The sequence below is a fragment of the Colobus angolensis genome, unplaced genomic scaffold, assembly GCF_000951035.1.
Source record: "Colobus angolensis palliatus isolate OR3802 unplaced genomic scaffold, Cang.pa_1.0 Scaffold51, whole genome shotgun sequence".
Lineage (NCBI taxonomy): Eukaryota > Metazoa > Chordata > Mammalia > Primates > Cercopithecidae > Colobus > Colobus angolensis.
The window spans coordinates 2,758,010-2,783,028 of NW_012118599.1; the positions used below are offsets into that span (position 1 = coordinate 2,758,010).

Here is a 25,019-nt window from a genome sequence, read left to right on the forward strand (position 1 = left end):
GAATATCAGCATCTTCTGAAATCTAATTAGTTACTTTAAAAGTTGTGATTATTGGCTGGGCGCGGTGGCTCAAGCCTGTAATCCCAGCACTTTGGGAGGCCGAGACGGGGGGATCACGAGGTCAGGAGATCGAGACCATCCTGGCTAACATGGTGAAACCCCGTCTCTACTAAAAACTACAAAAAACTAGCCGGGCGACGTGGGGGCGCCTGTAGTCCCAGCTACTCGGGAGGCTGAGGCAGGAGAATGGCGTGAATCCGGGAGGTGGAGCTTGCAGTGAGCTGAGATCCGGCCACAGCACTCCAGCCTGGGTGACAGAGCGAGACTCTGTCTCAAAAAAAAAAAAAAAGTTATGATTATTTTCATGTAAAAAAGTTAAGAAAAAGGAGAATAAAAACCTGATGCAGTTAGTAATGTATGCATTAAATAAAATACGTATTGAAAAATAGTCACAGGCATTCTTCTATTTACCCATGATTCTTCTTTATTTGGCTGCTAAATATAGGGACATGTTAGTATTGCTGTCAGCTTAATATTAAGTAGAAGGCATTAAAGGCTTGAACAGTGGTGCAAAAAGCTGTAGGTAAATCTCTCTTATGCTGGCTGTTAGCAGAGCGCTGTGATGCTATATAATGCAGCAAACGTTTTTTTGGTTCTGCTGCACTGCAGCTCATAAAGGGAGCACTAATTCTGGGAAAAAAAAAAAAAGTTAAATCTAGCAAGTGTTAGCACCAGCATTCCAAAAAACTTCAGTAGCCTGTATTTTCAGCCTCTGCTCCAACTTCATTACTGTAAAATAAGAGAATATAGTAGTCAGGTTAAGATGAATAAATGTTAAAAAATATACCTGAAAATTATACATTAATATTTGGTCATAGCATCTCCTACAAAAAAAAAAATGGTTTATACTACAATAAGAAAAGCTTATTTTTATTCCTTAAGTAGATCCTTCCTTGTTTCACTATTAACGGCATAATAAAGACACACAGCTGTAACTTTACATCAGACTCCAATCTCTTGACAGTTCAGCAGAGCAGTTCCGGCCTCCTACAAAGTACCATGATGGTTTTGAGGGGCTGCCTTAAGGGATAGCACTGCTATATCTCACCTACACCTTCACCCTTCCATTACTTGACTGATGACTTAACTTCACTTTAGCATTGACTGCATCATTCCCTAAAATGCATCATCTAACAAGGAGGTTAAGTGAATAGGGATTGAATTAAGTCCCAGCTTTTGCAAAAGGGAAAATTACAAAAGACCAAGACCAAATAACCTCTTGCTTTTTTTCATGTATTGATTTGCTTGATCTTACAATTTTGCTATGCGGTAGAGGAGTGATTCCAATAATTTCTTTACCCATTCAATCTCTCTGTTCCTATGTGATAGGTTTGGACTGTCTGGAACAGATAAGATAAACTTAATTGAGTAGAAGATGGCTACTGGCAATTGTGAAGGCAGATTATACAAAAGAAAGTATAAAAGAAAGCATTAGAGATGAAGCAAGAAGAGAAATTTAGTTCTAAGACGTAACTGGTAGAACAATGTGATGGAATAACACCAATGGAGGAACTGACCAGAACTTTCTATTTCCAGGTTCCAACTCATGACTAATATGGGAGCCTTTCTACAGGCAACTGTCTGTGCTTTGCCCTCAGCCAGATCATGAGGTGAAGAAGCAGTGGTGACTTAGAGTTGGCTCCCATGTGCAAGTGTATGTCTTGGCCAAGCAGCTAAACAGGATTGTGAAACGTGGTTACAATCTGCATTATTAGGAGAAAGTACATTTTAGACTAGAAGAAGGAGACAGATAAAAAGCACTAACAAAGGGGGTGGCTCATGACTGCTCTGGTTTGTTCTGGCCGTAGAAAATCAACAGGCAAAAAAGTAAGAAGTAAACTGTAGCTTTCATCATCTGAAATTCTCTGAAGCCCTAGAATGAAGGGAGGAAATGATTCAAGTACATCTCCTCATTAATATTTCTAACAAATAAAAATTACCATTATTTTGCTTTTTCTGAAAGCACTAACATGATTTTTCTTAAAGTACCAGCATTTGGTAGTAGTTAATTTTACAAGATGTTTAAGGAAATTATCATCATTTGGCTAATACTTTTTAGGTGCCATGTATTTTATATGCTAAGCACTTTACATACATTTAGGCAGATCTTCACAATCATTTGATTCCATTTTACAAAGAATAAAATTGAAGCTCAGAAAAATTCAGTATCACATCCAAGGTCATAGTGCTCCAAATTAAGCCCCAGTTTATTCCATGCTTTCTATTTGCTTTTGTTGTTCACAGCCATTACTGAGTTTGTCTTAGTCAAACTAAAACATACACTGAGTCTGGCTTGTGAAATGGTGAACTCTGTTACCAGGAGAGGTTCAATAGAAGATATATGAGCATATGTTATGTAGATGGGATTATAACATTAAATAAAATATTGGAATAAATGTCTTCTAAGTTCCCTCTCAAATATAAAATTTTATTATAATAGGAATCCTTAAATCAGATTGAAGCACCATAGGCAGATCATCTTCTGACACCATGCCGGCAAGTTTAGCACTATGTCTCAGCTCTTTCCGAACCCACCAGCACATCAAATAAATGTTTGGCCCCACAATTTAGCAGTCGGTTGGAAAAGATGTACTGTGCTATGACAGCTACAGCCATCATTTTAGATACTTTGTGAAGTTTGTACTGTGGTTTTTTGTTTTGTTTTGTTTTGTTTTTGCCAATCTCAGTATAGGTAAAGAGCTAAACAAAATAAAAAATAAATAAAAAACTTGGGAATAACAAAGGTGGACATGTAAGAAAAATGAGAATCATCAACAAATACATCAATTCTATTTTCAAACTAGCACCCTGGCAGTTAAGGCTCAGTATTTTATTATATTGCCAATGAAACAACACACTTATTTTGGATATAAGAAAATATAAGTAAGAAAGAACTTAAGATGCTTTGGAAGTCATAATCCTGGAACACAGTCAAACTCAAAATCTTGTTTTTTTTTTAAATTCAGAGTTAACTGTGGGTAATAAGTAATATATTCTTGTGAAACATTAAGCCAATGTTACAGAAAGCATTTTTTAAAGGAATGTGCTGTGTGAGTTGCTTTTTCATTCCTATTAAATGCAAAACCAAATATGCATATTCTTTACTGCAAAATGAAAACAAAATAACCTACATATGTGTTCTTGTGAATATGAAATCAGGATGCATGTATTGAGAACGAAAAGCCATTTCCAAGAAATGTGTATCATAATATGATTAAATGCTGCATGTTCATTTTTTTCCTGAAAGATTTCAAATGTTTTGTGCATTTATGTAACAAAATTGTTACATAATTGTTGAAAAAAAGACAAAATCTGGTATCAGAGTTTATTATCCATAAGCCAGAAGGTATAAAACGTTCAGTAATTAAGGTCCTATAAAGGCAACCTCATAGATAAAGGATGCAGGTACAATGAATTCTAGAGAGTACAATGTTGAATCTGGGGTCAAAACCATGTGATGTCTGGATGATGTGAGTTCCAAATAATTATTAACCCTGATCTTATTGTTTTGTTTGTTTCTCTTGGAAACTAGAAATAGGCTTCCCAAGCCACCACACAGAGGAGTTGTAGGTCCTTTTAGTTCCTGACTTCTGCTCAACTTGACAATGACTCACTACAGTATCAAACCTAACTTGAATCTATTGAGATGACTTTGAAGGAGAGATCCCAAAATAGTCAAACAACCACTTCTATAGTAGATTTAACTGAGTTTCTAGAAATGAAAAATAAATGAGAGCTGTTTCTTTTTATTGGCTACTTCAGAGCCAGACTCTCCCTGATTTTAATTCTGGTTCTTGCCAACCAAGTGTAAGAACAACTGGAAATTCAAAAAGCAAGGCTTAATTCTTGCTGCTGAGCATAATGGGAGAGATTTCCCTCTCCCTTCTTTTTCTTAAAGCATTTACTTTAGAAAACTCATCATTGTAAGTACTTTCTCCTCTCTTTGAAATGTATATAAGTTCTTTTGAAAACAGGTGGGCCTTTTGTCAGGCCCTGAAAAGTTTCTTTCAAGGACTTGAGAACCATTTCCTTTCAATGTAAACAGTCAAGAAAGACAGCATCCCTATCTGCCAGTTTCCAGGGAGGGTAAGACTCTAACTGTAGTTCAAGTCTGGCTCAAAGTTATAAAACGACCCCATGTCGTAAAGATATGCGAAGTTTACTTTGCCTTGTGTAAAGCCAGACACAGATTGTCATCCCAAATTCCAGGTGAATTTAGGATGAACTATGTATAATTAATGATGCTTTCATTTTTCTTACTTGAGGACCCACTTAACTATTGTTGATCTTGAGAATATGTATGTAATGGGGTCTATCTCCTTGGTGATATGAAGTCTGAGATTTCTTCTTGTCTCTGCAATCTCTTAGCAGATTGCCTATGATGCACATCACATTCTGGTTCAATGTTTATTCAATAACAAAAAGGGTTTTATTTCTCTACTACCCTTGTGAAGGGAACTTCTGGGTTAGCGGAAAGGTTTTGTTTTGTTTTTTTTTAAATTACATTTCCTCAACACAGGTTGGAGGCTTACAACACAAGAAAGTCATTTTGATGGATCCATTGCTACCAAATCTGGATATAGGAATATCCTTTCCTTTATTATTTCCCTGACCACCTGATGCCTGGGAAAGGTGGCTATCTACTCAGACACCTGTATCAGGTGTCTTTATTTTTACAAGACAAAGTTACCCTGGCCCTGTAGCTATTTGTGTAACAATGCATAGGATTCTTCTTTTAATCAACTGGTAATAATATCCAGATTCCAAATTCTCGCCTGAGATTACAACCTTCAACTCTCAGCAATCCAAGATGTATCAAAGCTTCATTTTGAGAAATAATGTTTTGGAAAATTGCCTGAAAAGAAGAGAGTGGGCCTTTTTCTCTTGATAATTTTATTTTTACCCTTAAATCAAACCAGAAAATGAGAGTGGCTTCTACGGGCAAGTAATTTATTTTCTCTTTTCTGTGTTCTCACCCAGAGAATAAAGTCAGAGGAATGGGATGGCTGCTTTTTACTATTAGAACCTTAGACATCAGTGGAGGTTCTGAAATTCAAAATAAAACAAACTCAGAAAGCTTATATACCACCAAAGTGGCAAATCAGCAATAATCACCTCGCTAACAGAATTGTTATCTTGTAAACCCTTAAATGTTTATCAAAAATCTGCAAAGAGAAGGAATAAGAAAACACAGGAATTTGCCTAGTATGTGTTTTATGGGCAGCTAGTGAATGATTAGCTCTCAAGTTGTGTTAATAACAAATGAACCTGAAAGGTCAGAACCAAATGAATCTAATCATGTTTTGGGAAATCAATTGATCTTCGATTTGAAAATAAAATGCAGGAGTCATAGGGCTGTATGTAGCAGGTAATACAAAGAGGGTCAGTCTGTTTTTATCTCATTCTGCAGTATGACATTCACAAATAAGTCTGCAGAAAGAGAAGCAGGTTATGGAGCTGTTGTGGATAAAAGAGTTGCTGAACTCACAAGATGAGAAATACAATTAAAAAAAAATTGTCACTACTAGAATTTAATTTTCTCCTAAGTAACTCAACTCAGAAATCATTTATCTTAGTCAACAAGTATGCTCTGCCTGTATAGTGTTAAATATTCACTTACTTAGAAATTACTGCACTGGTGTGAACAGTAAAAATCTCTGAAAGTATTCTTCTTTGAAAATCAGTTAGATGACACAATGGTCAAATCAATTATTTACAGATCTCATCTGCTTGTATGGAGGTTCATCAGTGACCATGTATTTTAAGTGTTATATAAAGTACAAATAAAACATTGTTTGGAATGCACTAAGCCTCCAGACTCAGCTTGCACTAAATACTATGTCAGCCCCATCCTAAGCAATTTCCAAACCTTGTATGGAATGTGAAGGCAAACAAAAATAAAGTATTAAATTTTGCTAGTGAAATTACAGTGACTCTCAACATAGAACAGATCTCTTAAAATTAATCTACCACAAATTAAAGCACATGTTATTCCTTTAAGCCATTGGACAGGAATTTGTTGTCACCCAAGTTTTTAGCAATTGAAATCATTCACTGCAACATATTCTTTTATGATCCTCCTACTTTTACTTTCTATTTTGTGTTTTCAAGGTTGAATCACCGATTTATTTGATTGGCCTTCTTAGACTGCCAATGAAGGAGCTATAATTTGAAGATCTCAACCTTTAGTGCATATTTGAATAATCTGAAGAGATTTTAAAACATACCAATACCTTTGTAACCTGTAAAGTTTCTTGATTTATTAATTTGTCTGGAGTGGATCCCTGTCATATGACAAGGAAGTATATTTGTCATTGGTGTGTTTCAAAAGTCAATTACAGGTGGTTGTAACGTTCAGCCCCGGTTGAGAACCACTGAGCTAGATGATAAGTGGAATTGTTTTTTGTTTGTTTGTTTGTTTTTTGAGTTCATTCCTTTTAAATGAACTTTAGAAATGATGTGATTTATAAAAATGATGGGCAAATCAAATCAGATATATCTAACATCTGTTTGTATTTAAATGAATTACTGAGTTAATTTTTAAAAAGTAGTATCTACAAATAGCCTGAGTTGATTCAAGAAATGACAATCTGGTAGTAAGCAAGACAAACTAATGTCATTAGGAAATGAAAGAAAAACCAAAGGGAAAATTCTGAGATACCATCAAGGGCTCTTCCATAATTCTTTATTTGCACTGTGTTTGTAACTGAAATGGTTTATTCCTTTAGGTCATATACTCATAAGAACAGAATTGCTTTATAAAACTGATGTTTCTTGGTTGTGGTTGAAGGTAAATAAATAACAGAGAAAAGATTTGGGGAAAATATCCGGGTCAATAAGAGTCTGACCACATATCATAAGAAGTTGTAAAAAGTTGCTAAGTTGCTCCAAAATGTGCCAATATTACTAAGAAGTGAAATACAGCACACTGGAAGCACAAAATGGCCTTTTGCTTAATTATTTACATTTTTTTACGATTATCCCTCACAAAGTTAAACATCCTAGCTATTTGACTTTAGGCAATAGGTTAAGTTCCTGCAGCTTTATTTTCCTCAACTCTAAAAAGAATAACAATAGTACTTAACTTAACAATGCTTTATGAAAATTAAGTAAAACAGCGCATAACACTGTTTGTAATGCATAGTAACCTCTCAATAGATTGGGAATTATAATAATTCTCAATGCTGCCAAGACTGCATGGAGGCAGATATTATCAGACACACTCCTCATAGAGTAAATTACTACAATTTTCCAGAACAGCAATTTGGCTACATGTGTTGAGAGTCTTCTCTCACAAAGTTAAAGTTCAAACTCTAAATGACATTTTTCATATATTCCAAACCTGAATCAAAATCATTTTATGGCAATCTTATCCACTATCTTAATTTTAAGTTTTGTCTCCAGGGTTGTGATAATCGGTGTAAAAAAATGCAAATACTACATCTATACCATTCTCTTTGGCTCACAAAGGCTTTTCCATTACCTAACATTCAGTAGTTCTCAATTTGTTATCTGAACTGACTGTTTTTGTAATTTAATAACCAATTGATTTTCTCTTTTTTTGTGTAGAAACACTCTTATTATGTAGATATAGCCTATGTGAACTTGAACCAAAATTATTGCATTTGAAAGAAATACAAAGTTTCCTATTTTTTATATTCATCTGAAATGTGCAAAATTTATTTAATCATTCTTATATATCTGAACATATATATTTTTCTAAATTTTCACTATTATACAATTTGTCACCATCATACTGAAAGAGCTAACACATTTGACAAAAAGTTATTAACTTTAATATATAAAAAGGGAGTTTACTACTCAACAAAAATATATCACCATATCAATAAATGCATAAGATAGTGCAAAAACAAAATAGATAAAAAATAAAGACAAAAATAGTAAGAAATACAGAATTTTAACATGCAAGTTAATATTAAAAAGTAACTTTCCCTTTTAATTTGATAAGTATTTTAAAAGGTGATTTTAAAAGAGAAAGAATTAGATCATATAGATAGAAATATAAATTAAAAATAGAGAAATTTGGATAAATATCTTTATCTAAATTAAAAATCTTAATTTAGATTAATTTAGACACTAGACAGAGAATAATAGAGTGCTCAAGAGGCACAGACTGCAGGCTGTCAGATTTGGATTCAATTTCTGATTGTAGAGACACTTCGTAGCTATTTGACTTTAGGCAATAGATTAAGTTCCTGCAGCTTTAGTTTCTTCATCTCTAAAGATAATAATAGTACTTAACTTAAGAATGTTTTATGAAAATTAAGTAAAACAAAGTGCATAACACTGTTTGTAATGTATAGTAACCTCTCAATAGATTGGGAATTATAATAATTCTCAATGCTGCCAAGACTGCATGGAGGCAGATATTATTAGAACGCACTCCTCATAGGGTGAATTACTACAACTTTCCAGGACAGCAATTTGGCTACATGTGTTGAGAGTCTTCCATATGTTCATATTCATAAAACTAATAATCCTATTTTTACAATATTATCTTAAAAAGTAACCAGAGATGCGGTCAATGATACAAATGCATACCTATTCATAACACAACTTTATATTTTAATGACTAATGCTACAGCCAAAAGTCACATCAGTCTTATATTATGACACAGCTTTTTAAATGTGCAGAAATAGGGATGCCAATTTAGGAAAAGTAGATAATACACCTTAAATTATGGAAAATATGGCTTGGAAAAGAAAATTCAAATTATATGTGGAATTTTATTATTCTTACTTCTCTTTTATGTTATGCTTGTTTCTTCCTAAACTTGGAGGCTGCAAAATTAAGCATACTTCTTTTGTAAGGGTATTTTAAATGAATGTATGAGCTCACCCAGTCCCTTCTCAGAGATAAGTTTTTAAAAATCACTTTTTTTCTCCCATTTTCCACTTTATCTGAGGGGATGTAGAAGAAGAAAACACCACTCAGTTATTCTTGCTCTTGATGAATACAAAAGCAAACCATGAAGAAAACATGTCTTTACAGAATTTTTGCCTTTGTTTCTATGGTATAGCATTTTTTTAAAAAAAAAGAAAGTTGTTTGAACTTACTTTTTACTTATCAGCTCAAAACATTAAAATAGATAAACATTTACATGAAATGTTGAGGCTGCGATTGAGCTGATATGCCTTTGTCTAAAAGCTGCATGCCATATATAAAATTCACTTGGGGAAGGTGGGGTTGGTGGCGCTCAGTAAGTCTAGCACTCACCTTCCTATGAACTGAAACTGAGATACCATGAGATACTGTGAGTCTGACCCTGAAAACACACCATATGGATTATGGGACATCCATTACCTTCTAGAGAAAGAAGATAACAGTGATTTCACATATGAACCCAAAAAGGGAATCACAAAGACAGACACTCGAGGTAGGAGTTGGTTTGTTGGTCCAGGTATCACACACGGGGAACTCTAGTGCTAACTTCTACGTTGAGAGTCAGCAAGAATTTACTTATTTCACTATCAAATCCTTCTGACCGACAGAGTGGAACAGTTAGTAATAATTCTTTCTTTTTTTATAAAAGCACAATTTTGTTAACTTTACAAAAATTAGATTGGTTTATTTCTACAATCACATAGAAATGGATAACTAGATGTCCAGTCCTATCTTACATTTACCTCTTTGGAATCAAGAGCTTCATGTTCAGGAATAGCCGCCATTGGATGACTCAGCTTCACAGAAAAGATGCCCAGGATATGATCAGGTGTAGAAGTGATAAAAAAAAAAAGTTAAAAAATTTCATTTAAATAGATTGACAATGACATAAATATTTTATTGCAGATAATAGTGGATTCTACCAAGTATAAACATTAAGATTCAATTGTCACTAAAAGACAAAGGAAGATATTTTGGCAGAGAGTGAGCACTTTCAGTATAAGACCACATCTTATTTATTTTTGTGTCACACATCAACTCTAACAGTGCTTAGCATATAGCATAGGCCCTCATTAATTATGTATCTAATGAAGGAACTGTCAAAATGCACTAACAGATCTCACAGAGAGGAAACAAAGTTAAATTTATGTTTCACCCCTCACATATAGGCCTCTAACTGAAAAGCTCCAAAGCAACAGCAACAAATCATGTTCAGACCCACAGTAAATGTAGATGCATCTATAGACAGTACTTACTGGAAATGTAAAATATTGTGCTTTATTGTGACTATTAATAATCTCAATACACATGAACTTCATAAACATTGCAATCTCACCGGGTGATGTTATTATAATGTAATTTATATCATGGTGACACTTTTAACAGAAGAGAAGTTCTCTTTTTATGTGGGAATTTTTATTACTGCATGGGTCTTCTGAGAGCTACATGTAAACTTCATAAGATAGAAGAATGTCATCGATATGCAAGAAAGAGAGAGACAAACTAAAAGACACACACAAAGAGAAGGGGAGAGCAAACATTTGTAATGAAATCTCTTTACCCTCTTTTGGTATTAACCATTTATCCTAACTCCAGCTTTAGAATAACCACAGATCCAGTTTGACAGCAACATTTCTTATTTCTGCCATCATCCTGGGCAAACCAGGGTTGTTGAAATGATTGGACCCCTTTCACTTTCAACAGGGTCTTGCTTTGGGCAAAAAGTCTATGGACAGAGACCAGCTCTTAATCCCCTAGAGCAATTTGGAGGAGGCCAGTAATTTAGCCTGCCCTGGGGAAGACTCTAACTGTGGCTGCTAGGTAGGGCAAGGAGGTCTCCACCTGACATTTCCTCAGGTTTGCCTTCGTTCCAACAGATATTCAAGAATGGAACCAATTTTTGTTTAAAGTTATAGCTTCACCAAATCCAAGCCCTTACATTGTATTCCCAACTATAAAATCCTTTGGGTATCATAGCAACAGGACTCCTTCTAGCTGCCTGAGACCATTGCTTTAAATAGAAGCATGATCTGGCCCTAGAGCCAACTAGAAATCTAAATAGCATTCCAGAAAGCAGCTGGAAGCACCTGCTTTTTCCTGTTCATCAGAGTCTCCTGAGATCCTAAGTACGGCTTAGGATCAGACTCTAGGTACTGCTTCAAACTTCAAACTCAAGTGATTTATCCTGGAAATAGCACAGTTATTGGTATACCTAGGTTAAGTAGTACAATATCTATATGAATCATCAGAGTTTGTACAATGTCAAATGTCCAACCTCCTAATCTCCTAAAACAGAAAAGAAGAATCATCTTGAAATTTTAAAATCTTGGTAATATCCCAATAAAGCATTCAACTGAGATTAGAAAAGCAATTGAGTAATTATGTGATGCCTACTGTTATATTCTATTCTTCCTTTCCAATACAGGTATTCAGTAATTTTAATCCATTTTATTTTAATCTTGAATTTCAAAAACTATATGTTGATTATCCTAGTCAATGAAAGAGAACAGAAAATGACTGATCCTAATTAACTGGTAATCCTCAAATCATTTATATTTAGCTTTGGAATGCTTTCTTCTGTTTATGATCTTTCATCACAAAAGGTTTGCCTTTTTAGTATTCTTAGGCTGACTAAAAATGTGATATTAATGTGTTGTGAAGAGTTATGGATTTAGTCATAATTTATTACATACTCACATAATAAATTCTTTATATAGGTTTGTTCGTTTAGTTTTCACAACAACCTGGTAAGGTGAGCACTGGTAATACCCTGTTTCACAGATGAGGAAATGAAAGCACTGAGAGGTAGGATAAGTTGTTTAAGGCCCAAAACTAGTAAGTGGAACACCCATGCTGGAATCTAGCCTGAGAGTGTGCAGAGAATGTGCTCTCAAAGCAAGTGTGATGTGGCAGTATGCCCTTGGGAAGATATGCAGGAAAAAGAAGTGGGGAAGACAGAGAGACAGGGGAAGGGAATGGAGTATGACATTTAGCAAAGGGAAAAGCCAGGCACTAAAGTCAAGGGGTTCCCATTCAGAGACCAGGAGAATCTCAGGGGTGGCTGGTATAGCTATGAAAGGCCACACAAGAGACACAGTATAATGGAGCTTATATGTCAGATGAGGAGTCTGAGTTTAATTTTCTTAGGCAGTGAGAAGTCATTCAAGTACTTTAAGTTGGGGACATGTGTAGTCATGTGGTTAGATTTCTCATTTTAATAAAAGTCACTGTGGCTGATGTGCAAAATATGAAAATATGTGCATTTGAAGATATTTAAATAATGCATGAGAGATATGGCAGTAGGGCAGGAAAGTGGGGAGGGGAGGGAGGGAGTGAGGAAGAGAAGGAAGGGAGGGAGGGAGGGAAGGCGAGAGGGAGGGAGAGAAGAAAAAAAGAAGAATTTATTTAAAATATCATCTCAGAAAATACAATAGACTCATGTTTTCTGGGTAACTCTAGCCTTCCTACTTTCCTACTTTCTAGGATGAACAAAGAAGCAGAGGGTAGATATGCTGCTATTTTGTTGATTAAGGAAGAAAAACTGGGAACAGAGAGAAATGTTGAATGCTAAAACCTCTGCCGAATGCAGAGACTTTGTAATGCATGAGGACTAGAGATGTCAAATGGGAAGGACAATAACACATAGTATGAAAATTTTGCCAGTCAGAACGGAAACAGTGAAACTAAGCATTAAAACAAGTTCTGGCTGGGCGTGGTGGCTCACACCTGTAATCTCAACACTTTGGGAGGCCTAGGCGGGTGTATCACAAGATCAGGAGTTTGAGACCAGCCTGGCCAACATGGTAAAACTGTGTCTCCACTAAAAATACAAAAATTAGCTGAGCATGGTGGTGTGTGTCTGTAATCCCAACTACTCAGGAGGCTGAGGCAGGAGAATTGCTTGAACCCAGGAGACGGAGGTTGCAGTGAGCCAAGATCGTGCCACTGCACCCCAACCTGGGCAACAGAGCAACACTCCATGTAAAAAGAAAAAAAAAAAAACTAGTTCTACGTAGGTGAACGGCTTGCTATGCAGAGAGTAAATGAAGATTACAAGGCAAAGAGTCATCCAAGATGGCATACTTGATGGTAAACGCCATGGAAAACAAACTATTATGTTTCCTCTAAGAAAAAAATAACTAAAAAGTTACTAATATTAGCATCAGAGCATTATTCAGCATGGAAAGATGAATGAAATGGGAAGTTCAAGTGAAATGAGACAAAGCATACTTTTATCCTGGATAGAAAATCCTGTCCTAGATATTGTATAACAGAACAAAGGTTGTATAACTCAACCTTTGTTCCCTTACCACTGTTGGAAAAACACATTTGAATAAAACGTTCAGTTGATTTTTATTACACTTTTAGTCACAGCTGCCACCAAACTAACATAAAGCCTTGTGAAGAGTTTGTCACCAGTGTGGGGCTTTCTCAAAAATATCACTGCCTCTCCCGAGGAAATATAAACCACACCCACAAGAGCTGAAATCCCCTCAGACCAACTGAAGAAATGAGAATGTAATAACTAGAAAAAAATATGCAAAATGTGGTTAAATCAGTCAATTAAGTCTTTAATGTACACAAGAAATGGAATTCAGAGCTTTAGCTTTTGTGAAACAGTTCTCCCTTCTTGAGTGGAGATAAAGTATGTTTTCTGTAGTGCCAGAAATTATGAAGCTGAGGGAGTGTTACAGGAAGTCTTAAGATTTTAAAATCACCATGGGTGCCATACATTCCATCCAGAATTCACTTCTTTGGGATTGCTTTTATGTTCAACTACATCCTCTTGTCAACCTCCTTCACACCATTTGTCTTCAGTCATCTGTACCTTCTGCTTCTGTCTCTCCACTTAGATTTGTGAACTACTAAGATCGAGCATAACCTTCTCAATACTATCCCTCAAAAGCAGACATTACAAATTATTGTAGCAATACCCACATCAAATCTGTTTCATAAGTATGACGTTGTCATTACGAGACTAGATGCCATTGGAAGTCATAGATTATAACTAAAACTAACTTATTGTTAGTTGTTCTGTACTTAGCATAGGACCCAACCAGCACAGAGTAGACACTGAATGAATATTGAATAAATAAATTAATAAGAGAAAGGAAGAATTAGATGGCTAAAGAAAAGAAACAGTTTCCTGACTTGTAAAATTAAAGAATTCTGAATTAGTGAAGTTAGGAAGTATTAACTGAATGCCTAAAAGATATGCTTCTTTGTGTGAGATTTTGAAAACTGAAGATCCTTCAAGTAGAGTTATCACACAGGTGAGTTCTATTTGATCCTCATATTTCTTTTGCTTTAAAAAGAATTAAATTTAGTTATCAGTGTCTAAGTCCACAGATTATACATGCAGGTTTGTATTTCTGGTTTCTCTTGAACTGTTCAAAGATCTTCCAACACTAACCTTGCAGTTTTGTGACTCTGGACAGTAGCTTGTGACTTTTAGATGAAGCTAAAGATCTCCATGTAAATACAGTCCCCACCACTTCTATGAGGAGACCAAAGGTCAGGGGTTACCTATTATCATGATTATGTTCATAATCATGATTATATACATATCATGATAATATGTTATAGGTTATATTTATTATCATTATATACATTATATATTTGTTTCCTTCACTTTGGAGATATGCCTAGTCCAATAAAGTATTTGTGTTTTTAATCCCTGATTTACAGCATATCACAGTGCGCTAGAGGAACCCAGGAAATCTTGTAAATTTCAGATTCTGGCAGGGTAGGTGTGGAGAGGGGCCTGAGATTCTGCATTTCTGACAGGCTGTCGGCTGGTGCTGATGCTACCACAGGTTGAATAGTAAAGCCATTGCCAATGTCTTTGTATGAATTGATGAAATGAATTTGTTTCAAATATTTATCTATTTACAACTAAAATTAGCTATACTCAAAATGTCCTAATCAATTCTGATACATTGGAGTTGTATAGTTAGATCATTTACCACATATCTGATTATTAAGTACCTGCTAATAGGTCAGGCACTTGGCTAGATGTTAGGGATGTCACAATCAGTGAACAGACATTGTCACCTGCCTTGAAGACTACAGTCTAGCAGGAGAGACAGATAGTAATTATATAATCAGGAATATATAGGTACAAACACAAAATAATGTGTTAGGAAGTAAAAGTACTGAGTCTTATCAGGGTTCATAATAGATGAATCTAACCTAAACTGAAAGGATGAAGGCATATTTTTCCCAGAGGCTGAAATTTCAGGGATGCTACCTCATAGGAATAAGAAGCATGATGAGTGCATACGGAATTAGTTGCTGAGAGGAATTACAATTGGGATGACTGAAAAACAGGAAGAAAATTCTAGTGGATGGATAAAATGAGTGAGAGAGCGATATCAGAAATGGAGGATAGAGAATTACTGTGAGGAATTTGTATGCATCAGCTTCACTTCAGTGTCATCTGTAAGCCCTTGAAAATGCTTATGAAATGAATGAACACTGTTAAATATGAGTTTTCCTGCAACATACATGATCTCATTCCTTGTTATGACTGCATAGTATTCCATGATGTGTACGTACCAAATTTTCTTCATCCGGTCTATCATTGATGGGCATTTGGGTTAATTCCACATCTTTGCTATTGTGAATAGTGCTGCAGCGAACATACACACGCATGTGTCTTTATAATAGAATGATTTATATTCCTTTGGGTATATACCCAGTAATGAGGTTGCTGGGTCTAAAGGTATTTCTGCCTCTAGGTCTTTGAGGAATCTCCACACTGTCTTCCACATGGTTGAACTAATTTGCACTCCCACCAACAATGTATAAGTGTTTTTTTTTCTTCACAACCTTGCCAGTCTATTATTTTTTGTCTATTATTTTTTTACTTTTTACTAATACCCATTCTGACTGGTGTGAGATGGTATCTCATTGTGGTTTTGATTTGCAGTTCTCTAATGATCAGTGATGCTGGGCTTTTTGTCATGTGATTATTGGCCGTATCATCCTTAGTGAGCTAACACAGGAACAGACAACGAAATACTGCATGTTCTCACTTGTAAGTGGGAGCTAAATGATGAGGGCACATGGACACATGAAGGGGAACAGACACTAGGGCCTATCAGAAGGTGGAGGGTGGGAGGATGGAGACAGGCAAGAGACACAACTAAAGAATACTAGGCTTAATACCTGGCTGAGGAAATAATCTGTATGACAAATCTCCTTAAAATACATTTACCTATGTAACAAACCTGCACATGGATCCCCAAACTTAAAATAAAAGTAAATAAACATATTTACTTTTATAAACACATATATAACATATAAACACATATATAAACATATATATACATATATATATATATATATATATGTTTTCCTCATTTCCCCAAAAGATCGCAAGCTGCTTGAGAATAGGTCTCATCATATCCTAGCAGTTGTGCACCAAACACTAGTTGATTGGTTTTACTGCTCACAGTTCTATACCCTGGAATAAAACATAGGCAATGCTCTGAGTCTTTTCTTTATTGAGACCAGTTCATAATACTTGCTATGTGGAGAAAGCCATGCCTCTCATATCAGAAAAAGAATTGGCTACATGTCTTAAAGATTTAAGCTGTATTAGGCCAAATACAAAAAATTTATTGCAACATTTATTAATACTTATTTTTAGGATTTAAATATTTATTTTTAGAATTTAAAAGTAGAGCATCTATTTGTGGCGATGCCCAAGGGTTCCCAAGTTTGTCTATCTAATTAATTCCCTTTGTGATGTGGGGAAAATCGCTTTGTGTCTAGGCTTTAGTGTTTTCATCTTTAAAGTCTGGGCCCTAAATAGATGAGTTTCAGTTCCTCTTTTACTTGGATAATTCTTTGGTTCCATGATGCTTAAGCAAAAAATCTACTGATTAATAAATGATGCTATCTCAGAAATAAAGGTCTTCTTTATGGCATCTCCTGCACCGAGCCGTAGCTGAGGTAGAAGTTATGCCGATGGGGATGGTGAAATGAACTCCCCAACCTTAACCGGAATCCTTAATGTTGGTTCTTAGTTCTGCTCATTTATTCCTTGTATGAACTGTTACAAACTATTAAGTTCACAACATTCTTTTGTGTATTCCCTTGGTTATTATATATTCACTTGATAATAATGTTAGTTGATATATTCTATTGAAATGCATGGTAATTGTCTCATAAGCCCACCAAACACTCACTGCTGAATGTTGGTGATTAATATTGTTATACTGGAGTCTCAATTCTAAGAATACTAATAAGACAACATAGGAATTTTCTGTCCTGATCTTTGTAATAGATTCGAAATATAGCTGAAAATTCCCAAATTATACTATTTTTATTCTTGGCCTTTCCTCTTCCATCCCAAGAGATAAAGACTTAGGGCATGTTAGAATTTCTTCTTCCAAACACCACTTTCTAGACAGCAGTGTGAGGGAATTTTTGTCTGTCCATTATTGTATATCCAGCCTGTTTAAAAACAAATACCACATCCTATTGTTGACTTACATTTTTCATCTAGACTTGTTTCTTTCTCATCTAGAAAACCACTTCCCTAAGGGGATTAACTACACCATTCACTTTTTTCAGTGCACAGGTCCCAGGTTATAATGAAAACAGAGTAAAACGTGTATTCCAACACCATTTTACGTCTCAAAACAAATCCCAGAAGTTGAAATTGGAATTGACAAGGAAGCATATTTGTTGTTGCTTTTGTCTATCCTTTAAGAGAACACTTCGTTACTTAGCACCACAGGCAAAACATCATTTTCAATTGTTTTTAATATCATACCAGTCTAGTACAATCATAAACAAAATGTCTATTTCTTCACAAAATAAAATATTGGTGGAATATTTTTCTCTCTCCATTTTTTGTCTTCTATAGATTATAAGGCATATTGTACCTTTTATTCCAGTGTGACATAAAATCGAATATAAACAGCTATGCATTAATACTCTCGACTTCATAAATATTTTTGGAATCCTGGCCCTGCCTTATTCCCATCCAACGTCTTCCTAATTTGCCACCAGTTACCTCTAAGTTGCAGGAAATCTATCCCAGATCCCAGGTGTAATATCAACAGATGTCAATTGATGTGTTGCAAGGATTTGGAAGAGTATTTAAGAAAAGAAATAGGTATGACTGTGATAGGGTCAAGCCATCCCCTCTCACCTTAGACCCCCTACCAGATCCCATTCCACTCTCCTCTAACAGTACACCCCCAAGAGCATCACTAAGGATGTGGGGGCTGAGAGTTGGATGAGGAGGGAAAGAGTATGTGGCTGGTGGGCAGGCAGATGAGCTAAGGACTGTATGTCAATAGGTAACAGAAGGGCTTCTTTCTATATGGTGCCTACCAGCCCCATCTTCCTGGCATTGGGCCACATTCCTCCATTCCCACACCTTCCTATGCATTGTTTCAAACCACACTTTAAAATTATGTAAGCTTTTCCTAATCCTTTTACCATCTCTTTTATATATAATGCCTTCAAACTGTCAGTACACCCAGTGTTTTCCTTCCACCTCCACTCCTTGCCCTACGTGGTCTAACTGTATGGTCCTGCCAGGCACTCTAACTTGGTCTTAGATTGTGGCCATTCCTGAGCCACCTGATGAAGTCTAAAATCTTTCTTCTGAAAAATCTGTCTTCTTTTACTTCCAGCTATGTTCTTGCTAGAACCACAAACTAACAGCTATGATGGTTTTTTATTAAAACTTCAAATGATAAAATAAGTGAGGTATTTACTGATTGCTAAGAAGCCCTTAAGAAAAACTCTGCACCATCAGTCAGTTTCAGCCATCCCAGAGTGAGATCTTTTGAGAATTAGAAGAAAAATGCTCATAGTACTGCCAAATTTGCCTATGATATCACCTGGAATTTTATAAACTGTTAAAAGGTCATTCAAATATGGGATCATTAAAATATATTCTCAGGCATTCAAGGCCTTGGAATATTTGCTAAATAAAAACCTATCTTAAAAACTTTCTTGGGTCAAGGACTTAAAGAAAAAGAAAAAGACACGCAGGAGGATGCTACAGGAAATAAGGGAAGAAAGGGTAATAAAGCAATCGGATTAAGTGTACTGTTGCCATAAAAACAAAACAAAACAAACCATGAATTACTATGAAAAAGAAAGAGAGAAACTATAACCATAATATGCCAGAAATAAACACCTAGAATTGAACACTATCCATATGGTGGGAGGCAATGGAAGGGACCAAATGGACTTGTCTTACTAAAAGAAGATACAGATATTGATACAGGCATATAAATACGAATACAGACCTTAAGTTAAGGACCATCAACAACAAAACAAGGTTGAATACATTTTAAACTAGTAAATTAAAACTACACTTTTCCAATAAAAAACTGAAAAGCAGAAATAACAGATAAGTTACGAAAAATGTGATAATATGGCAGAATTAAGGCTATGTAATGAGATAATCTCAGGTATGAAGAGAAATCTCTCAAGATAAAAAAAAATCAAGATCAGAAAATATCTGGACAAGAGACATACACACAAACAAAAGTTACACAAATTTGAAAATCAAAGTAGGAAAAAGATTTGTCTCTCCAATGTGAACCAAACTACAACTTGAATAGTAATTTTATTATCTTAAAAGTGGAATTCAAGAAGAAATGCTATAAGGGACAGAAAAAAGATATTATATACTGATAATAAAATCAATGAACCAGAAAATATGACTATCATAAACATATATTCCTAAAAATAGAGCCTCAAAGTATTAAGATTTTCCAGTGTTGGACTTCCAATGCTTTGAAAGCAAGTTGTGGTCTTACACTTCATTTGAATGCCTTAATAAAGCTAAGAAAGTGTTTGATGTCTAATGGTGACTGGATAAATATTTTTATAAAACCTGAAGAAGGGCTCAACCTCACAGTCATATCCTTGTTCCCCAAAAGAGATTTCCATTGGATTCACAGAACTTATGGAACATATGGCTTATATGAAGGCGAATGGGTATCATTACTTGATGGCTGTAAGTTAAATGTCTGAGTTGTGCTTTCATTAGTCACACATCGGCAAACTTCAACAAATTTAGCAATCTGAAAGAATTTTATGCTCATATTCTGGTGAAAGAAGTAAAACAGTGGTCACATTAGGCAAGATAAAGCAATACAGAAAAATTTTGCCCTGAAGTTTCAAAACAAGAGACTCCTTAGCTATGCAAATATTACATGGTGAAAATAGATTTTGTTGCATGGGATATGTAAAAGGATCATAAAACACATTAAGACAATGAGACAATTAGGTTGAACTATATGAAACTGATAAAATTGATATTTGTGTAGGCAAAAAATGATTGAATAATGGCAATTTCATGTGATGCAACCTAAAGAAATTTTTTTAAAAAAACAAATAATAGCTTTTCAAGAAGGTTAGACAAGCAATTTTGTTCAAAGGTAGACAAAATATATATTTTTAAAACTCAATTTGCAAAGATAAAGTGCTTCTATCCAGGTTTTCATTCTATTTCAGGGTTAATAATGCATGGGTCACAGCTGCCTTCTCCTACTGCACATTTGCTCAGCTGAGACTATTGTCCTAACCCTGAGTTACTTGACTCTCTCCCATCCTACCACCCACAGTCAATGTCTGACTGGTAAAGGGCATAAAAGGGTAGCTCATTTGCATCAGGTGTGGATAACTTTGCAATTTATTCTCTAGAACCTTCTTCCTATGAATTAAGCCAAGACTGGCCTTGAACGGAAGCCACATTTGCTCAGCTCTTTGCCCCTCTCAATTTGAATCCACTCCTTTCTTTACAGGAAGCTTTTCTGAAGAACCCTCCCTCAACAAATCACCAATATCTGAACCCCTGTCTCAGGCTCTGCTTTTAAGGAACCTGATTTAAAATATCACACGAAGGAGAAGGGACAGGTGGCAGATGTGTGTGGTGAAATACAGAGAGCTCATTATCCCTTAGTGCCTCCATCGGAACAAGGTGCAAATGGATGGCAGTTTATTTTCTCTGTGTCCATAAAATACAAGCATAGTCAGTACATTCCAAAGGCCAGCATGTTATTTTACAAGAGCTTTAAAAATCATGTTTCTCAAAGTATACTTTTCTTCACTAAAAATGTTATCCTGCCTACGTGCAACAATACATCTCTTTCCAATTATCAAATTCCTAATTTCTTAAATGATTTTATTTAAAAATGTTACAATGAAAAATTTCAGCTAGATACTACATGTCCAATGCCAGACAACACATGAGCTCGGGGCAGGTGTTCTTGCTACTAAGATTAAGCCAAAAAGAGAAATATGAATAAGAAATTGATTGTTCTCAGTTTCCTGGAAAAAAAATTAAAAGTCAACTGTTTTATGATTAAATTAAGTATACTTTAAGACTGGCAATTAGATAACCAGAAACATGCCCAGTTTCAAATTCCAGCCTGTCATTAAGGCATGTATTCGGTTGAAATGCTCTTTTTGCCCTCTAGTGGAGAACTTAGCTAAAAATGATTGATACTTCATTCTGCAAAATCACTTCTCTTAAAATATCTGCTCATTGACATTCATTTTTTAATGTTAAAAATCCAATTAATTTGCATTTAATCATTTTGAACAGAATGTTCTTTGTGAATGTATTAAATACATTCATTCATTTTGAAAACAATTTGGCATCATCAAATAGTGTACATGTTTCGGTTTCCTGAAAAATCTTAAAACATTTTTAAAAACCCATTCTAAGTTTGATAAAGTCTTTTTTCCAATTCCAACAATCTCAAATATTTTATATTTTAAATCATTCTTAATAGCTATCTAATCTCCATTATCTTTAAAACTTGTCAGAAAAGTTTTAGAATTGAGAGCAAAGCTCTTTATTTCTATGATGATTGAAAATAAATTACCCTGGTCTATTCACACAGACTTCTAATCACACATACAGGTAGAACATAAACAAACATTATTAATGAGGAGGTTTGAGGGATGTTTTTGCCTCCAAAATTCAAGATTACTTTTTTCAATAAATGTGGCTGCCTCAGTACAATTTTATCACAGTATTCGATGTTTAGTGGTTCTCTTAGCCACTAACCTTTGCAAAGTGGACAGTTCTGCCAAAAGAATGTTGGAGCCTGGAGATGAAATGTGGAAAGCATTATGGAATTCATCAACCCAGGCTCTGACAGTAACTCATGCCAAGGCCTTGGGTATGTCACTTTGCATCTTTGGGCTTCAGTTTTCTTATCACTAGACTGAAGGAAGTCAGATGGCCTCAACAGTCAGTTCTAGACCTGATTTACATACGTTGTGCTGCGTTTGACCAAATGGAAGCCTGTGCGTGATTCCGGGGTGGTGGTGATGGTGAAGGTGGTAATGCTGCTTTATTGATAGATGTTAGGGAGGTGTCTCAAAGAAAATTAATCAAGCATCAGCTTTTAAGCTATTCTGCAAAATTTTGTACAAATTATATATACTTTCTGAACCTCAGTTTCTTCATATGTAAAAGGAACAGTAAACCCTACTTTATGATTGTTTTTTAATCTAAACAAAATGCTGCATGTGAAGAAAGCAGCGTGTTGTCCACTTTTTCTAAATATGTCCCTTATAAAATTTCAGTGACTCCTCAACTCACTCACTGCTTTTTTTTCCCCAGTTCAGATAACTCATTATGCTTGGGAATGTGGAAGCTATCTAGTAATCTTAATTATTGCTAACTTCACATTATAGTTTCTGATTCCAGTTGCTTCTTCAATGCTCTGGCCTGCTTTCATTTTCTCAAATTTGCCCTGCTCCTTTTCTTTCTGTCTATGCTTGCTGCCCTCCTCTAGCTGGAATGCCCAGCCCATCCCCAACCTTCACTTCTTTTCAGGCCTCAGATTCAACACCATTTTCTCATTAAGTCATTCCTGATTCATTAGACTGGATCAGGACCTCTGACATATATACTCATACCTGCCCAAATGTCTTTTGCATGGCAGTTGTAACAGTTACCAGTAAGTATTGAATTTTTTTCTTCTTTAATTTCTGTTTTCCCTATGTAGAAAATAAGGACCTAGAAAAGGCCCCCATGTCTCTGTCTGCTGGCTTTCCAGTGCATGGCCAGCACAAACACAGCGCTTTGCACCTAACAGATATTCAATACATCTTTATGAAATGAATAAATGTGTTTCGTCAACTTCCAGACTCCTGAGTTCCTAGACTTTATGTTGGAATAAAAAGGTTGCAAAGTCTATGCTTTTTGTTTTTAGTGAGAAATTAGGCTGTTAGTTAGTCAAGGTTTTGGTAACCTCGAACCAAATCACTTAATGTTCATTTTTCTAATTTTGAAGCTATGTACAATTGTAGACTGCTTATCTCAAAGAGCTGTTTCTTTAGTCTTAACGCATACTCATAAAAGATTTTTCACATCTTTAGATTTAAATATTTACAGCATATATTAGAAAAATAAATTGTTATTTCAAAACCCTCTCAGCCTTTGAAGCAGTAGGGGAAGGTTAGACTTACTTTAGATTTTCCTTTCTCCAGATAAATTATAACCTCTATTAACTCTTGGTGATTGATCTTTGTTTAAAACATCAGAAGAAACCTCTGGCAAAAAATATGTCAGAGGAGCTACTAAAAAAATCAACGCATGCTTGAAAATATGCCTATAATATTAATATTTTGGTTTTTATTGGATTTCTGCAGATTTACAATATCAATTCTCTGAGTAGCAATGCAGTGATAATACCAATTTACAGGCTCTCAAAAATGTTAACAATATAAACTTTACACATGTACTAAATTTGAAAATAAAAAAGTAGAAGAAAAAATGTATAAGGAAAGTCAACCTTCAATGTTTATAGGGTGAAATATCCAAGGAGTTTAAGGAAAGAATGCTCATGGCCTAGGAAGCAGGCTAAATCCAGCTTGTGAAGGGGCCTCTCCCACCTACCCACTCTGGACATGAAAGTTTCTTTCCTTTCTCTGTCCTCCTACCTCATTCACATACCATCAGACCACCATGAAAACTCACCAGAGGTTCCAGAGTAGGTATGCCAACCCCTAATCCTCTATGATGGGAAAACAAAAGGAGTTAGCTGTCTATTGCTATTGTTTTTCATTTTGCCTATTTCCTACATGTGAATTTCTCATTCAGAATACATTTTGCTAGGTAGGCTCCCTCATTATTCTAATAGATGATTCACCCTTGCCTTATTATAAGTGGAGTGATTCTTTACATAGAGAAGACAGAAATAATGCACATAACTGAACTGAAAAGACATCCATTTGCTCACTCTCCTCCCCTTTTTTCATTTCAGACAAGTTATATCCCTTCTTTATTCTTAATCTACAATCTCAAGAGCAGTTGCTTAGAAAAAAGGCTAAGAAAAAATGATCAATAAATATTCTGTTGACATATCATAAAGGTAAAATGTATTATAAGCAAATACTTCGTCTTTTTTTAGCAAAAACATAATTCTAATATAAATAATTGCTATAATTTAAAATCTCTTTATGAAAAGGGCACTTTAATTTTTTAAAAAAGGAAATCACAAGAAAGTATATGTTGGCAGCTATGGTATTTTTTCAAAGAGAAAGGACTTTTAATAATTGAAGTAGTATACCAGAAAAAGTTATACATCTTCTGATTCAGTAAGTCTATGAATACTGAATGTATAAAACTCAGGCCCAATTGTAAACATTACAAGCACGTGGGGACAATTTTGATTAACAGCTAAACCCAGTATTTCATAACTTATTCTAATAAAAAATTCCTAAGCTAATATACTAGATACATTACAGTATATACTATATATATATTATAGTATATATACATATACTCTCTCTACACATATTTAATTTATGATTGTGTTTCCTTTTACTTACTAGGAGTTATATGAGGAAAAAAATAATTATAATCTAGTACTTATAAACATGCCAATACAGCTTTTCTTTTAAAGATTTTTTATAGGAAAGTTCATTTTCTTGCTGACTCATTAGACAATTTAAAAGGCAAAAAAAGATCACTTGGACACAGGAAGGGGAGCATCACACACCAGGTCCTATTGTGGGGAGGGGGTGGGGGAAGGGATAGCATTAGGAGATA

The 25,019-nt window shown here is 35.1% G+C and overlaps 1 protein-coding gene across 1 annotated transcript in view; it reads right to left on the reverse strand.

The window, feature by feature from the left end:
• Positions 1 to 461: 461 nt before the first annotated feature.
• The window catches only part of MLIP (muscular LMNA-interacting protein), a 249,380-nt gene continuing 224,822 nt past the window's right edge, over positions 462 to 25,019 (reverse strand). The window contains exons 13-14 of the mRNA XM_011960200.1: positions 9,709 to 9,762; positions 462 to 789 (exon numbers count right to left, since the gene is read on the reverse strand). Of these exons, the coding sequence (XP_011815590.1) occupies positions 787 to 789; positions 9,709 to 9,762 (57 nt within the window). The 3' untranslated portion in view covers positions 462 to 786. The remainder of the gene's footprint in view (positions 790 to 9,708; positions 9,763 to 25,019) is intronic.